At 52.2% G+C, this 16,671-nt stretch overlaps 1 protein-coding gene across 4 annotated transcripts in view; it reads right to left on the reverse strand.

Moving 5' to 3' along the window:
* LOC138760273 (E3 ubiquitin-protein ligase TRIM65-like) overlaps window positions 1-15,281 on the reverse strand; it is a 23,942-nt gene extending 8,661 nt beyond the window's left edge. For 3 of the 4 annotated variants that reach the window (XM_069930619.1, XM_069930618.1, XM_069930617.1), the window contains exons 1-5: window positions 14,836-15,281; window positions 12,145-12,240; window positions 11,616-11,834; window positions 6,181-6,376; window positions 4,320-4,487 (exon numbers count right to left, since the gene is read on the reverse strand). In XM_069930619.1, the coding sequence (XP_069786720.1) occupies window positions 4,320-4,487; window positions 6,181-6,376; window positions 11,616-11,834; window positions 12,145-12,240; window positions 14,836-15,216 (1,060 nt within the window). In that variant the 5' untranslated portion in view covers window positions 15,217-15,281. The remainder of the gene's footprint in view (window positions 1-4,319; window positions 4,488-6,180; window positions 6,377-11,615; window positions 11,835-12,144; window positions 12,241-14,835) is intronic. The other variant, XM_069930621.1, reaches the window with a different exon arrangement.
* Between the last annotated feature and the right edge of the window lie 1,390 nt (window positions 15,282-16,671).

Here is a 16,671-nt window from a genome sequence, read left to right on the forward strand (position 1 = left end):
CTTGGAGGATACCTGGGGGAGACAGAATAATGACCAGTTGGCTGCCACCCGCTGTTTGGATCTCCCTGGGATTGCTCAGTCCCTCCATAACATCCTCAAATAGATGGGGAAGGGGTTGGAATTGACCAAGAATAAGCAGTACAAATTCAAGTTGCTCCTGCAGGCCTTACTCCCTGCAGATATGGTGAAGGGAGGCTCTGCAACAAGCTCTACTCCCTCTACCCAGGGCTCTGGTGGCAGTCTCCAGTGACTTGTCATGAAGATTAATGTCACCAGCCTGAACATCAATGGGGGTAGAGGGCTTCTCCGCAAGATCCCCCAGCTCTCGGTCCTTAGAGATGGAAGCTATGTGGTGAGTTTCCTGCAGGAGACCTGCACTGTTCAAGGAAACTTATCTACCTGGCGTGGGGGAGGGGTCTACATGAGTCACCTCAACTCTACTTTGAGTGGGGTGGCTATGTTTTTGGCCCCAACCTTCCAACCCGAGATCCTGAAGGTTCAGGAGCTGGTACAAGGCTGTCTGCACTATCTGGCCATGTGCCAGGACAGTGGACCATTGCACCTTATCTCTTATTACATATCTTCATCTCTCTGGTTGTTTTGTAGTTGTTCTGCAAATTTCCTTGCTTCCTCTGGATCCAAGAATAGTTTTTTTTTCCCATAAGATCGTTTTCGATGTATTGAACTCCTTTCTCTTCTTCAGGAGTTCAAAACTTATGTGTCTTTTTAGTTCTCAGTCTTTTGTACTCTCGTTACATGTCTTCATCCCTCAGTCTATTTTGTAATTGTTCTGCAAATTTTCGTGCTTCCTCTGGATCCGAGAATAGTCTGTTTTGTTGTCCTGGAATAAATATTTTCAATACCGCTGGATGCTTTAGTATAAATTTATACCCTTTCTTCCATAAAATCGCCTTTGCTGTATTGAACTCCTTTCTCTTCTTCAGGAGTTCAAAACTTATATCTGGATAAATGAAGATTTTTTGCCCTTTATACTCCAGTGGCTTGTTGCCCTCTCTTACTTTTTCCATTGTCTTCTCCAGTACCTTTTCTCTTGTATTATATCTTAGGAATTTTACTAAAATAGATCTTGGCTTTTGTTGTGGTTGTGGTTTAAAGGCCAAAGCTCTATGTGCCCTTTCTATTTCCATTTCTTGCTGTAGTTCTGGACATCCTAGGATCCTGGGGATCCAATCTTTTATAAACTCTCTCATATTCTTGCCTTCTTCATCTTCCTTAAGGCCCGCTATCTTTATGTTATTTCTTCTGTTATAATTTTCCATTATATCTATTTTCTGAGCTAACAGTTCTTGTGTCTCTTTAGTTTTTTTATTAGATTCCTCTAATTTCTTTTTTAAGTCCTCTACCTCCATTTCTACTGCTACTTCCCGCTCTTCCATCTTGTCCATTTTCTTTCCCATTTCTGTTAAGGTCATATCTATTTTATTCATTTTCTCTTCTGTGTTGTTTATTCTTCTTCTTAAATCATTAAATTCTTGCGCTTGCCATTCTTTAAATGACTCCATGTATCCTTTAATAAGAGAAAGTATATCCTTTATCTTGCCTTTCCCTTCTTCTTCTATTTCACTGTGCTCTTCCTCTTCCTCTGGGTTGGCCATCTGTTGTTTCTTTGTTGCCCTTTTCTTCTCTTCTTTCTTGTTTTCGTTGTCTTCTATGTTCTCCTCTTGCTGCAGGTGTTCTGCAGCTGTCATTGCCGGCTGTGGAGATCGACTCCCCAGCTGGTCACCCCTCCCGTCGGTGTGTTTTTTTGCATGCGCGGTTGCGCACTTTTACTCGGCTCAGCGAGCCATTTTTGTAGTCCACTTTCTACCGACCTGTGGGAGCGGGTTTCTCTCTCCACCGCGGGCCTCTTCAAACAGGTAAGGCCTTCTCCTTCTTCTTCCGTTGTCTTCTCTTCCTCTCTTCTTACCGTTGATTTCGATTTTTATTTTTTCGTCGCCATCTTCTTTCCACCTTTATACTCACTTTTCTTTAATTTTTATTTTTGTGCCTTTGTGTTTTCCTTTGTTTTTTCCGACTTTTCTGGAGAGGGCTGGAGTTCACCGTCCGGCCACTACTCCATCACGTGACTCCCCTGACCATTGCACCTTATCAATGTTTGTGCCCTTGAGGCCGGCCTGATGCAGGTGCACCTGTTCCGGGTTGTGTCAGCACTGCTGGGTTCTGTTAGGATGAATGTGTCCTCCTTGGGGAGGACAGGGACTGTTCTGGCCCTTGGTCTTGGTGGGGCTGCTGAGAGAACTGATGGGTTCCTTTGATCTGGTTGATGTTTGGCAGAACCTACATCCGAACTCCTGTGCTTGTTTGAGGAGGGACGGAGGAGGGGGAAGCTCACGAATCAACCAACTGCACACGTCTCCTGGGTATCGGCTGCCTCCATGCGGCCAGTGATGTGCATGGACCACTGGCTGGTATGGGTGATGCTCAGTCCGCTGCCAGCTTGGCCATAGTCCATTTTCTGCCATTTAACAACCGGCTGCTGTTCAACCACCGATTCTGGGATTCATTCCGTCATTTCTGTGTGATGGAGGGGGGCTCGGGGGAGGTTCTCCTCCCTCAGGTTCCATTGGGACGTGGGCAAGGCTTGCACAAGGCTGTTTTGTCAGGAGTATGCATGAGGGTTGACCAAGGAGCGTTTGTCCGAGATCGAGCAGCTCGAGCAGAAGCTGCTTGAGCTGGAATCTCCGCTGGGGCCAACTGCTGAAGATTCACTCCTTTGGCAGGGCTACCAGGAGGAGGAGGAGGCACTGAGGGACCTGCAGTTTGAGACATCCCGAGGCACGTATGTGAGGGCATGGGTTCAGGTGCTGAGGGATACGGCCCCTTGCCTCACCCTTCTTTTCACTGGAGAAATCGAGAGGAGTCCGCAGGCAGTGGTGGAAGACGGTTCCTCCGTTACGGATCCATTGGGAATAACCCAAGGAGTCTGTTTGTTTTTTACATGACTCTGTTCTCACTGGATCTGTCCAGTTACAATGCACATCAGACTCTGTGGAAGGACCTGCCCCAGCTCAGCCCTGAGGCAGTCGAGTGGCTGGAATCTCCCCTGTCACTGGAAGAGCTGACGACTGGAGCCCTTCACCAGCTACCAAGTGTCTCTGGGGCTGGATGGGCTGACAATGCGATTCCTCAGAGCCTTCTAGGACATTCTGGGTGTGGATTTCTCCAGGGTCCTGGGGAGAGCCTGGAAACGGGGAAAATTCCCCTCTCTTGGGGAAGTCATAGTCCTCTGCTGCCTGAGGAATTGGCACTCGGCATTTCTCATGAGTGCAGGGAACAAGGTCTTTGCCCGAGTAATGGCTAATTGCCTGGGTTCTGTACTGGCTCAAGTGATCCACCCTGACCAGTCCTACATGGAACCGGGCTGGCCCATTCAGGACAACATCCACCTTGCTCAGGACCTGGTCCAACTTTTCTTTGAGACTGGTCTATCGGCTGCCTTTCTCTCTCTCTTGACCAGGAGAAGGTGTTCGACAGAGTGGATCATGGTTACCTTCTAGGGACCCTTAGCATGTTTGGACTGGCCATGTTTCATGGCCTGCGTCCTAATAATGTATGTCATGGTAGGGTGTTTCGTCAAGGTCACCGAGTCCTTAATGGCGCCTTTTTGCTTTGACTTGGAGGGGGGAGTACATCAGGGCTGTCCCATGCTGGGGCAACTGCACTCAATCTGCGTAGAGCTGTTCCTGTGCCTTCTTCAGAAGAGGTCGATGGGGCTGGTGCTGCGTGAGGCGGACATAGAGATTGTCCTCTTGGCTTGCGCCGATGATGTCCCTGACCTCAATGGCCTGCGGAGAATACATGCATGCCTAGAGGTCTTCTCGGCTGCACCCTCTGCCAGGGTCAACTGGGTGAAGTGTTCTGGCCTTCTGGTAGGACAGTGGCAGGTGGACTCCCTGCCCGAGGAGATGCGTCCCTTCGAGTGCAGTGCTATGCATCTCCTCTACCTGGGGGTTTACCTGAGGACAACTGGGGAGTCCTGGCTGGAGAACTGGTGCAACCTGGAGGAGAAGGTCTCTGAGAGAATGGGGCACTGTCGGGTCTCCTCCATGTAATTTTGTACCGGGGAAGGTTGCTGGTCATCAACCAGCTGGCGGCCTCGATGCTGTGGAACAGGCTGGCCACCCTGGACCAACTGCCCCTTAAGGTTTTGTTGCCGCATGTCGGTTTTAGTTGTAGCTCTGTTGTGTGTTTTGTGTTTGGAATGTGATAGTTGAATAAAGTTATTTTTTTTTAAAAAGGGGAAAAGCTGAGGTGGATGGGGGGGTGGGGTGGTGGGGACAGCTCTGCAGTTGACCTACCTGCTCCACCTCTGTCAACAGGTGTGTCCATGGCCCATTTATCCACATGCGTGGTGGTGTCCACGCTGCTGTCAGGCTGGAAGGTTCCGGTAGGAGTGCTTTCTGATGTGTGGAGAGGTTGTGGAGCTGGCTGGTCGTCTGCTCCTGGCGTCTGTATCCGATGATGATCTGCACAGAGTTGTGTATTAACCCCCATGAAATGGGCCCAGACCCCCGACCCCTCACGTCCCGTCCCCTTCTACAAGGATCTGCTTCAGATTTGCTTGAGACTGAACCTCTCCGGACTGACCCATTCTAAACCTGGACTGATCCACTCCAGATTAGTTCCAGACTGACACATTCTAGAACTGCACTGACCCACTCTGGACTGGGCCATTCTGGACCTGGAGTAAACCATTCTAGACCTATACTGATAGGTTTTGGACCTAATCTGGCAAGTTCTAGATGCACTCTGAGTGTTCTAGTCTGACCCATTCTGGTCCAGACTGACCCAGACCAACCAATCACAAACTAACCTGTTCTAGACCAGGACTGATCCATTCTGGATTGGTTTGTACTGGTCCTGGGCCCATTCTACACCCAGACTGATCTGTTCCATATCTTGACTGACCATTGGCCGATTTGCATGAAGCAGAGAGTTGGAATACAGGGACCATATTCTGGTCAGCTGCTAGTTGCTGGTGGTGACCACAGGGGTCGGGGTTGGGGCCACTTCTTTTTAAGTTGTGTATTAATGATTTGGATTCTGGAATGAACGGGCTTGTGGCCAAGTTTGCAGATGATACAAAGAGAGGTGGAGCAGGTCATGTAGGGGGAGCAGGGAGGCTGCAAAAGGACTTAAGACAGATGAGGAGAATGGGCAGAAAAAGGACAAATGAAATATAATGTGGGAAAGTGGACGGTCACACAGTTTGGTAGAAAAAATAAATAGGCAGATTATTTTCTAAATTTGGAAAAATTAATCGAAAATCCCCAGTTGCGAAGGGACCTGGGATCCTTGTGCAGGAGCCTGAAGATAAACTTGCAGGTTGAGTCGGGGGTGAAGAAGGCAAAGACAATGTTGGCGTTTGTTTCAAGGGGAATAGAATCTAAGAGCAGGGATGTGATGTTGAGGGTTTATAAGGCCCTGGTGAGGCCTCATGTGGAGATTGTGAGCAGTTTGGGGATCCTAATTTAAGAAAGGATGTGCTGATGTTGGAGAGGGTTCGGAGGTGGTTCACAAGGAAGATTCCAGGAATGAAAGGGTTATCATATGAGGAGTATTTGATGCTCTTGTCCTGGACTCGTTGGAATTTTGGAGAATGAGAGAGGATCTCATTGAAACATTTTGAATGTTGAAATGTGTGGACAGACTAGATGTAGAAAGGTTGTTTCCCATAGTGGGAGAGTCCAGGACAAGAGGGTACAATTTCAGGATTGAAGGGCGTCCACTTAGAACAGAGATGTGGAGGAATTTCTTCAGCCAGAGGGAGGTGGATCTGTGGAATTTGTTGCCACAGGCGTTTGTGGAGTCTGGGTCGTTGGGTGTATTTAAGGCAGAGATTGACAGGTTCTTGATTAGCCAGGGCATCAAAGGTTATGGGGAGAGGGCCAGGCAGTGGGGCTGAATGGGGAAATGGATCAGGTCATGATGGAATGGTGGGACAGATTTGATGGGCTAAATGGCCTATTTCTGCTCATATGACTTATAGATTCATTCTGGATTTGGACTGACCTGTTCTAGTCCCAGATTGATAAGTACTAGATTGACCCATACTGGATCTTTACTGATCCAGACTGGACTTGAATTGACCTGTTTTACACCCAAAGTGACCCACACTGGTCCTGGATGTGGACTGAGCCATTCTGGAGCTGGACTAACCTGCTGGGCTGCTCTTCTCTGGACTGGCTCCCTCAGATGGGATAGATATGTGCTGACTGAGGATCTGCAATCGCTCCTGCATTTGCTCTGCGAGGTCAGTTATCACCCGTGGCAGGTCCCTCAAGGCAGCTGAGACATCTATCTGGTTGTCTGGAGGTAGCTGATAGTCTGGGAACGTCCCCAGCTTCTGCCAGCCCTGCCAAAACACAAGGGCCCTGGTCAGGAGGAGAAGGGAAGGGGTGTAGGGCCATGTGGGAGGTCAGGATGTAGCAGGTACCAGAGTCAGGTGCAGGAGTCTTGGGGAGTAGGGCAAGTTTCAAGGTGCAAGGGCCTGCCTGTCCACGTGTAGGAGGTATGTGTGTGGGAAATAACCCAGATTCAGATTTATTGTCAGAGAACATAAATGATCTTAAGGTTTAAATGCTGGATATTCATGGTGAAGCAGTGAACTGGATTCAACGATGGCTGGACGGGAGAAGCCAGAGAGTAGTGGTGGATGATGCTTCTCAGACTGGAGCCCTGTGATTAATGGTGCCTCAGCGAATGGTGCTGGGACCATTGTTGTTTGTTGTCTATATCAATGATCTGGATGATGATGTTATGATGTGAGAGCAATTAGTGAGACACGGTTGAAGGAAGGTTGTGATTGGCAGCTAAATATTCCGGGATTTCGCTGCTTTAGACGTGACAGAATTGGTGGGGTATGTGGGGGAGGTGCTGAGGCAAGATAGACTGGAGGACTCCTCGTGGGAGGCTCTGTGGGTTGAACTAAAAAATAAGAAAGGTGAGGCTACAAATAAAGGGATATATTAAAGGCCACCTAAAGTGGATAGGGAATTGGAAGAGCAAATGTGCAGGGAAATAGCTGAGATGTAGTAGAAATAGGGTTGTGATAGTTGGGGATTTCAATTTTCCTAACATTGACTGGGAAACACAATCAGTGAGAGGGCAGGATGGGTTAGGGTTAGTGTTAGGTATACCTAGAGTATGGAGAAAGATTGAAAAGGTTAGGACTTTATTCATTGGAATGTAGACGGTTGAGAGGGGATTTAATAGAGGTGTTTAAAATTATGAAGGGAATAGATAGACTAGATGCAAGTAGACTCTTCCCCCTGAGAGCAGGGGAGGTTGAAACAAGAGGATATAAGTTGAGGGTAAGGGGGCAAAATTTTAGGGGAAACATTAGAGGATGTTTCTTCTCTCAGAGAGTTGTGTCCGAATGGAATAATCTTCTTAGTTGAGGCAGAGTCAATTAAGAGGAGGCTGGATATTTACATGGATAGGAGGGGATGGAGGGTTATAGGCGGAGAATAGGCGAGGGAATCTTGTCGAGTTGTTTGAGTGGACTTGTAGGGCCGAGATGGCCTGTTTCCATGCCATAAACTGTTATATGGTTATAATGTGGGAAATTGGATCAGGAAGTTTGCAGATGACACTAAAATTGGAGACGTTGTGGGAAGTGAGGAAGGTTTTCAAAGCTGCAGAGAGATCTGGACCAGCTGGAAAAATGGGCTGAGAAATGGCAGATGGAGTTTAATGGAGACAAGTGTGAGGTGTTGCATTTTGGAAGGATAAACCAAGAAAGGACGTACACAGTAAATGGTTGGTCACTGAGGAGTGGGGTAGAACAGAGGGATCTAGGAATATAGATACATAATTCCCTGAAAGTGGTGTCACAGGTGGACAGGGTTGTGAAGAGAGCTTTTGGCATATGGCCTTCATAAATCAAAGTATTGAGTCCAGGAGTTGGGATGTTATGGTAAAGTTGTATAAAACACTGGTGAGGCCAAATTTGGAAAATTGTGAGCAGTTTTGGTCACCGAACTACAGGAAAGAGATCAATAAGATGGAAAGAGTGCAGAGAAGATTTACTAGGATGTTGCCCGGACGTCAGGAACTGAGTTATAGGGAAAGGTTAAACAGGTACGGACTTTATTCCCTGGAGTGTAGAAGAATGAGGGGAGATTTGATCGAGGTATTTAAAATTATGAGGGGGACAGACAGAGTAAATGTAGGTTGGCTTTTTCCACTGAGGGTAGGTGAGATACAAACCAGAGGACATGGGTTAATGGTGAAAGGGGAAAAATTTAGGGGGAACATGAGGGGGAAATTCTTCACACAGAGAGTGGTGGGAGTGTGGAATGGGAGTGTGAATATGGGCTCTGTTTTATCAATTAAAAAGAATTTGGACAGGTACAGGGATGGGAGAGGTGTGGAAGGCTATGGACTGGGTGCAGGTCAGTGGGACTAGTCAGAATAATGGTTCAGTGCAGACTAGAAGGGCCGAAGGGGCCTGTTTCTGTGCTGTAATTTTCTCTGGTTCTATGACATCAAATACAACCCTGAGATTCTTTTTCCTGTGGGCAAGGCAGAATTACCACTTATTGGTAAGTTCACATGTAAAAATATAAAGAAATGTAAACAAACTGCAAAACAGGGTGGAAATGAAAATCAATAAATGCACAAGTCAGAGCCCTTAAATAAGTCCCTGATTGAGTTTGTTGTTGAGGAGTCTGATGGTGGAGGGGTAGCAGCTGTTCCTGAATCTGGTGGTGTGAGTCTTGTGGCTCCTGCACCTCTTTCCTGATGGCAGCAGTGAGAACAGAGCGTGTGCTGGGTGGGGTGGGTCCTTGATGATTGCTGCTGCTCTCTGATGGCAGCGTTCCCTATAGATGTTCTCGATGGTGGGGAAGGGTTTGCCTGCGATGTCCTGGGCTGTTATTGGGTGTTGGATGCAGAATGTTCGGGTATAATTTTATACGTTTCTGTAAGATTCCATCATTTTTCTAAATTCCAGCGAGTATAGTCCCAGACAACAATCTCCTCATAGGAGGGGGGTGTAGGGAGGGTTTCAGAGTGTCAGCTTGTAGGTATCAGTAGTAATGATGTCTGTCAGGTATGGGTGGGTGTGTAGGGTTTTGGGATGAAAGGAGGGTGTCAGTATGTTGGGCTATCAGGGAAGTGTCGAGGAGTGGGGAGCTTGTCAGGGTGCAGGAGGTTTTTCAAGGATGTTCTGGTTTTTGGAAACGGTGCAGAGGAGGTTCACCAGGTTAATTGCAGAGATGAGGGGGTTTGCCTACGAGCAAAGAATGAGTTTTGATTCATTTTTCGGAAAGGATGGCACGATTGGAATAGCGCTCAGTGCAACATCATTACGGCACCAGCGATTGGGACCGGGGTTCCGATCCCACGCTTTCTATAAGGAAGTTTGCCCATTGAAGCAGTGGCGGTGACCTCAATAAATATATTTAAGCCAAGGTTGGATAGATTTCTACATGGGCTCATCGCCATTGACCTGCCTTTTTCCCATATCCCTTAATTCCCAGACTATGTAGAAATCTATCCAACCTTGGCTTAAATATATTTATTGAGATCACAGCCGTGATCTCATCGAATGGCATTCGACAGGCCGAATGGCCGACACCTACTATTTCTTATGTTTTTGGGTGTGGGTGGGGAGGGGGGAGGGAGTATCAGGGTGTGGATTGGATGTGTGGGAGCCATTGGGTCAGGGTGAAGGATGGTATGGGGGTCCGTGTGGTCTGACCAATCCCTCGGGGTTTGATAAGGCATTGGACAGACCACATGGAGTATTGTGAGCTGTTTTGGGCCCCTTGTCCAAGGTAGGATGTGTTGGCATTGGAGATGGTCCAGAGGAGGTTCACTCGGATAATCCCTGGAGAGAAAGGGTTATCATATGAGGAGTGTTTGATGGCTCTGGGACTGTACTAGCTGGAGTTTAGGAGAATGAGGGGGATCTCGCTGAAACCTATTGAATACTGAAAGGCCTGGATAGAGTGGATGTGGAGAGGATTTTTCCTGTGGTGGAGAGTCAGCCCAAAGGGCACAACCTCAGAATAAAGATGAGGAATTTCTTGACCCAGAGGGTGGGGAATCTGTGGAATTCATTGCAGTGGACAGCTGTGGAGGCCATCATTAGGTAAAATGGAAGTGGACAGGTTCTTGATTAGGAAGGGAATCAAGGGTTGCAGGGAGAAAGAGGGAGAATGGGGTTGGAAGGGATAGAAAATCAGCCATGGTGGAATGGCAGGGTGGATGCGATGGCCAAATGACCTAATTCTGCTTTGTGTCCTATGGCCAGGGTGGAGGGGATGGATCAGGGTAGGGGGGTGGATCAGGGCGGAGGGAGGGTCGGGATGGAGGGGATGGTTCAGGGTTGAAGGAGGGGTTTGTGTGGAGGGGGTGGTTCAGGTTGGAGGAGTGTATCAGGGTGGGGGTGGATCAGGGAGGAAGGAGGGTTAAGGTAGTTGGGAAGGGGAGGTGTTGGGATGGAGGGGGTGGGTCGGGGTGGGGTAGGTCGGGGAGGAGGGTGGGTCAGGAGAAGGGGTGGGTCGGGGAGGAGGGGTGGGTCAGGAGAAGGGGTGGGTCGGGGAGGAGGGGTGGGTCAGGAGAAGGGGTGGGTCAGGGAGAAGGGATGGGTCGGGGTAGAGATGGTGGGTTGGGATAGAGGAGTGAGTTGGGGTGGACGGAGGGGTCGGGGTGGAGGGGGTGGGTCAGGGTGGAGGAGTGGGTCGGGGTAGAAGGGTGGGTTGGGGTGGAGGGGTTGGGTCGGAGTGGAGGGGGTGGGTCGGGGTGGAGGGGGTGGGTCGGGGTGGAGGGGGTGGGTCGGGGTGGAGGGGGTGGTTCAGGTTGGAGGGGGTGGTTCAGGTTGGAGGAGTGTATCAGGGTGAAGGGGGCATCAGGGTGGATGGCAGAGTCAGGGTAGAGGGGCTGATGGGATGTGTAAGGTAAAACATCATGAGATGGGAATGTGTAAGGAGTTACCCTGTACAGGGCTGTAACAAGATGTGAATGCATCCTTGTACTTACAAGATAAGAGAGACATTGATGGATTGAGAGGCAGGAAGCTAGCAGGGAAAGGATAGCAACAGTTTTAGTCATTGGACAAGTAATGATATGATGATGTTCTAAGCACGTATCCAAGGGTATAAAAAATCACCATTTTGCTGATAACGGCAGAATGCATTCTCCGACTAACATGTTTAGTTGCAAGTGTTACAATCCGGTAATAAAGAACAAAGAACCCTGATTTCGACTCAGTCTGGTGTTTGTCTCACTCATTCATGAACAAAGCAGACCTAACAGATGTAGAGTCCTGTTAAGATTATGGTGGAGGGGCAGGGGGGTCATAGGCATGGCCATGTAGGCTCCATGTCCAGTGTGTCAAGGTCTGCCTGCTGGGGTCCACATACACTGTGTTGGTGTCTGCATGAGTGATTTGGGGTCTGTGTGTGGTAGGCTGCGTGAGGGACTGCATATGAGTCAGGGTGTAGAGAAGGGACTTGCATACGGGTTTATGTGTATGTGGGGCTACGTGTGTGGAGCCACGTGTGGGGCCTACGGGCAGGGTCTGCGATAGGGATCATGCAGGCAGGGTACGCGTGTGGGACTGCATATCAGCCTATGCCACCCACCTGCACCAGCTTGACCCTGTCCTGAGTGAACAGGGACCGGACATCCTGTAGACGCTCCCGCAGATGGTCAGCGATGCACTCCAGACGGGACTTCTCCTTGGCTGTCTCCTGCTCCAACCGGCGGCTCGTCTGGTCCAGGAACCCCTGCATCCCCAACGTCACCCCCATCACCTCGTCCAGAGCCCGCTCCACCTCCATCCTCGTCATCCTCACCGAGGCCTAGGGGGTCAGTGCGTGGGGATGGGTGTAGGGTGGTCAGTTTAGGGGGGCATTGTTGGGGGTGAATGTAGAGGGATACAGTGTAGTGGGGTCAATTTGGGGGGATGTGGGTGTGGAGGGGGTTAGTGGGGGCGTCAGTGTAGGAGGTGTGGGGGGAAGGTTGGTTTTCAGGTGTGTGTGTGTGTGTGGGGGGGGTTTGGGTCTGTTGGGGGGTCGGTGTGTGGGAGTTTCGTATTGGGGATGTGTGAGGGAGGGTCAGTGTGGGAGGTGGGGAGGTGGGGAGGTGAGGGGGTGGGGGTGTGGTGCTCACCCGCAGGGAGTCCTTCTTCTGGGCCTGTGCAGCCACGGCCTCTTCCACCACTGCCAGTCGCTTCTCCAGCCACCGCTGCTCCCTCCACATGGACTCCTGGAATGAGGGGTACAGTCAGTCCTGACCCTCTCTGCTCCCCCATCCCCACTCAGGGGTTGCATCAGGGGGGGTCAAGGTTATCGGGAGTGGTCAGGTCAGGGGGGGAATTGGGGTCAGCGATCGGAGCCGGTCACTGGGGATAACACAGGCTGGTTCATCGAGGAAGGAAAGGACAGGGGAGGAGGAGAAGAGGGAGGAAGGGGCAGGGGAGGAGGAGAGGAGGGAGGAAGGGGCAGGGGAAGAAGAAGGGGCAGGGGAGGGGAGGAGAGGAGGGAGGGCAAGGGGGAGAGGAAGGAGGCCAAGGGAGGGAGGAGAGGAGGAAGGGGCAGGGAAGGGGAAGAGAGGAGGGGCAGATGGAGGAGGGGATGAGGGTGGGGGTAGAGAGGAAAGGGCAGGAGAGGAGAGGAAGGAAGGAGGGGCAGAGGGAAGGAGGAGAGAAGTGGCAGTGGAGGGAGGAAAGGCAAAGAGGAGGACCTCTGTCTGACAGACCAGAGGATATTGGTTGATACAGGTGGGAGGGGAGATAACTATAAACCAAGGTGCTGGGCAAGGGTGATGACGGGAAGGTGTTTAATGGAAACTGGAGTCATCAATGTTAATGGCGGCTGGTTGGAGAGGGCCCAGATACTGGTTCAGATTTCTTGATGGAGGACTTACATGATATCACTTACAACCCTGATATTCTTTTGTCCTGTGGGTGAGGCAGAATTACCACTAATTGGTAGGGCAAAAAATAAACTGTACAGTGTAAACATGTAAACAAATTAAATGTGAACAAACTGTGTAGAGAGAAAAAAATCCATAAATTGCATAATAAATGAGTCTCTGATTGAGTTTGTGGTTGAGGAGCCTGATGGTGGAGGGGGAGCAGCTGTTCCTGCACCTGGTAGGGTGAGTCTTGTTGCCCCTTCACCTCTTTCCTGATGGCAGCAGCGAGAACAGAGTGTGTGCTGGGTGGGGTGGATCCTTGATGATGGCTGCTGCTCTCCAAAGGCAGCGTTCCCCATAGATGTTCTCGATGGTGGGGAGGGGTTTTGCCTGTGATGTCCTGGGCTGTGTCCTCTACCTTTCAGAAGGCTTTACACTCATGAGCATTGGTGTTCCCATACCAGACTGTGATGCATACTTTCCACATCTCGGTAGAAATTTGCCAGGGTTTCTGGGGTCATACCAAACCTCCACAAACCCCTGAGGAAGCAGAGGTTCTGAGGAGCTTTCTTCATGCTGCCATTTGGTGTGTTGAGCCCAGGATAGATTCTCCAAGATGGTGACTCTCAAGAACTTAAATTTTCTCCCCCCTGTGATCACTGGATCGTCCACCTCTGGCTTTCCCTTCCTGAAGTCGTCAGCTCCTTGGTTTTGGTGACACTGGGTGTCAGGTTGTTGTTGGATGACTGTTCAGCCCAGTTTTCAGTCTCCATCCTGTTCGTTGACTCATCCCCGTCCTTTATACAACCCACTACCGTGGGTTAGTCAGCAAATTTGTAGATGGTGTTATTGTTCCGAGCTGCACAGACATAAGTGTAGAGAGCAGGGGGCTAAGAACACAGCCCTGTGGTGCTCCGGTACTGATGGAGATTGTGGAGGAGATGTTCTTGCCAATCCTCACTGATTATGGTCTGGAGATGAGGAAATCCAGGATCCAATTACACAATCAGGTGTTGAGTCCCAGGTCTTGGAGTTTGCTGACCAGTTTTGAGGGGATGATGGTGTTAAATGATGAACTGTAGTTGATAAAGAGCATCCTGATGTCTGCACCTTTGCTATCCAGGAGTTGCAGGGCTTTGTGTAGAGCCAGTGAGATGGCATTCGCCATAGATGGTAGGTGAATTGGAATGGATCCACGTTGCCGAGCTGATATGATTCAACACCAGCCTCTCAAAACACTTAATCACTGAGTGCCACTGGGCAAGAGTTCATCCACTTGGTGGGTTGCCTCAGTTTGACAGTTCCCGAGGCCATGGCTAGACACGTCAGTGGGGAGGGTTGGCCACTGCAAGGTCCTGCCCATAAACCAGAGGGACAACACCTATTCCATCTGGGTACTCTCCAACCAGTCAATGGTTAACGAGGAGAGCTGGCTAGTGAAGGGCTGGTTAGTGAGGAGGGCTGGTTAGTGAGGAGAGCTGGTTAGTGAGGAGGGCTGGTTAATGAGGGTGCTGGTTAGTGAGGGTTCTAGTTAGTGAGGAGGGCTGGTTAGTGAGGAGGGCTGGTTAATGAGGGTGCTGGTTAGTGAGGGTTCTAGTTAGTGAGGAGGGCTGGTTAATGAGGGTGTTGGTTAGTGAGGGGATGGTTAGTGAGGGTTCTAGTTAGTGAGGAGGGCTGGTTAATGAGGGTGTTGGTTAGTGAGGGCTGTTTCGTGAGGAGAGCTGGTTGGTGAGGGTACTGGTTAGTGAGGAGAGCTGGTTAGTGAGGGTGCTGGTTAGTGAGAGGCTGGTTAGTGAGGAGAGCTGGTTAGTGAGGGTGCTGGTTAGTGAGAGGCTGGTTAGTGAGGAGAGCTGGTTAGTGAGGGTACTGGTTAGAGGGGGGCTGATTAGCAAGGGTGTTGGTTCGTGAGGTGCGCTGGTTAACCCTGGTGAGGGGTTGAGTTACCTGTGCCTCCTGAGTCGCCTGCTCCAGCTGGGTGATGCGATGCCCCTGGTGCCCCTCCCTGGCACACTGACTACACACTAGAACTCCCTCTTGCCAGCAGAAGAATTCCAGGCCAGAGCCGTGGGAGGGGCAGTGAGAGGGGGCAGACCCTCCATCCTTCCCTCTGGCCAGCAGCTCACAGATGCGGCTCAGAGTCACATTCTTGGTCAGGGTGGGGGCGGTGGGAAAGTGGTGCCGGCAGATCGGGCAGCTGCAGCTGGACTGGGGGCCCCAATACACTCGCAGACAGTCGGAGCAGAAACTGTGGCCACACTGGATGGTCACAGGGCAACGAAACAGGCTCTGGCAGATGGAGCAACACAGCTCCTCCTGGATATCCATGTCGGGTCTCAACCGGGCCCCCCGCCCCCGGACCCGGCTCGTCTCCCCCCGGACCCGGCTCCTCTCCCCCCAGACCCGCCTCCTCACACCCCCGGTCCCGGCTCCTCTCCCCCCGGTCCCGGCTCCTCTCCCCCCGGTCCCGGCTCCTCTCCCCCCCGGTCCCGGCTCCTCTCCCCCCGGACCCGGCTCCTCTCCCCCCGGTCCCGGCTCCTCTCCCCCCCGGTCCCGGCTCCTCTCCCCCCGGACCCGGCTCCTCTCCCCCCAGACCCGGCTCCTCTCCCCCCCGGTCCCGGCTCCTCTCCCCCCGGACCCGGCTCGTCTCCCCCCGGTCCCGGCTCCTCTCCCCCCGGACCCGGCTCGTCTCCCCCCGGTCCCGGCTCCTCTCCCCCTAGACTCGGCTCCTCTCCCCCCTGACCCGGCTCCTCTCCCCCCGGACCCGGCTCCTCTCCCCCCGGACCCGGCTCCTCTCCCCCCGGACCCGGCTCGTCTCCCCCCGGACCCGGCTCCTCTCCCCCCGGACCCGGCTCCTCTCCCCCCGGACCCGGCTCCTCTCCTCCCGGACCCGGCTCCTCTCCCCCCGGACCCGGCTCCTCTCCCCCCTGACCCGGCTCCTCTCCCCCCTGACCCGGCTCCTCTCCCCCCGGACCCGGCTCCTCTCCCCCCGGACCCGGCTCCTCTCCCCCCGGACCCGGCTCCTCTCCCCCCTGACCCGGCTCCTCTCCCCCCTGACCCGGCTCCTCTCCCCCCGGACCCGGCTCCTCTCCCCCCGGACCCGGCTCGTCTCCCCCCGGACCCGGCTCGTCTCCCCCCAGACCCGGCTCCTCTCCCCCTAGACCCGGCTCGTCTCCCCCCGGACCCGGCTCGTCTCCCCCCAGACCCGCCTCCTCACACCCCCGGACCTGGCTCCTCTCCCCCCGGACCTGGCTCCTCTCCCCCTAGACCCGGCTCCTCTCCCCCCGGACCCGGCTCCTCTGCCCCAAGGTCCCGACACTCGGCTCCCCCGGTCCCGCGGCGCAAATTCTGTTCTCACAAGAATCGAAAGTGAAACTGGAGCCACGGGCGTCCCTCCCCCCTCTCTCTCTCTCCCCTCCCTCCCTCCCTCCTCCTCCTCTCTCCCTCCCTCCCTTCTCCTCCTCTCTCCCTCCCTCCCTCCCTCCCCTCCTCCTCTCTCCCTCCCTCCCCTCCCCTCCTCCTTCCCATTTTTCTTCCCTCCCTCCTCCCCTCCTAACTCCCTTCCTTCCCTGCCCTTCTTTCTCTTCCCTCCCTCCTCACTCCCTCTCCATTCTCTCTCCTCCCTTCTCCTTCCCTCTTTCTCTCCCTCTACTCTTCCTCTTCCACCCACCCCTCCCCTCTCTCCCTCCTCACTCCTCCTTTTCTTCTTACCTCCTTCCCTCCCTCCTCTATACTCTCCAACCCCCATCCCTCCATCCCCTCAGTCTACCCCTACTCTTCCAC

The sequence above is a fragment of the Narcine bancroftii genome, chromosome 4, assembly GCF_036971445.1.
Source record: "Narcine bancroftii isolate sNarBan1 chromosome 4, sNarBan1.hap1, whole genome shotgun sequence".
Taxonomy (NCBI): Eukaryota; Metazoa; Chordata; class Chondrichthyes; order Torpediniformes; family Narcinidae; genus Narcine; species Narcine bancroftii.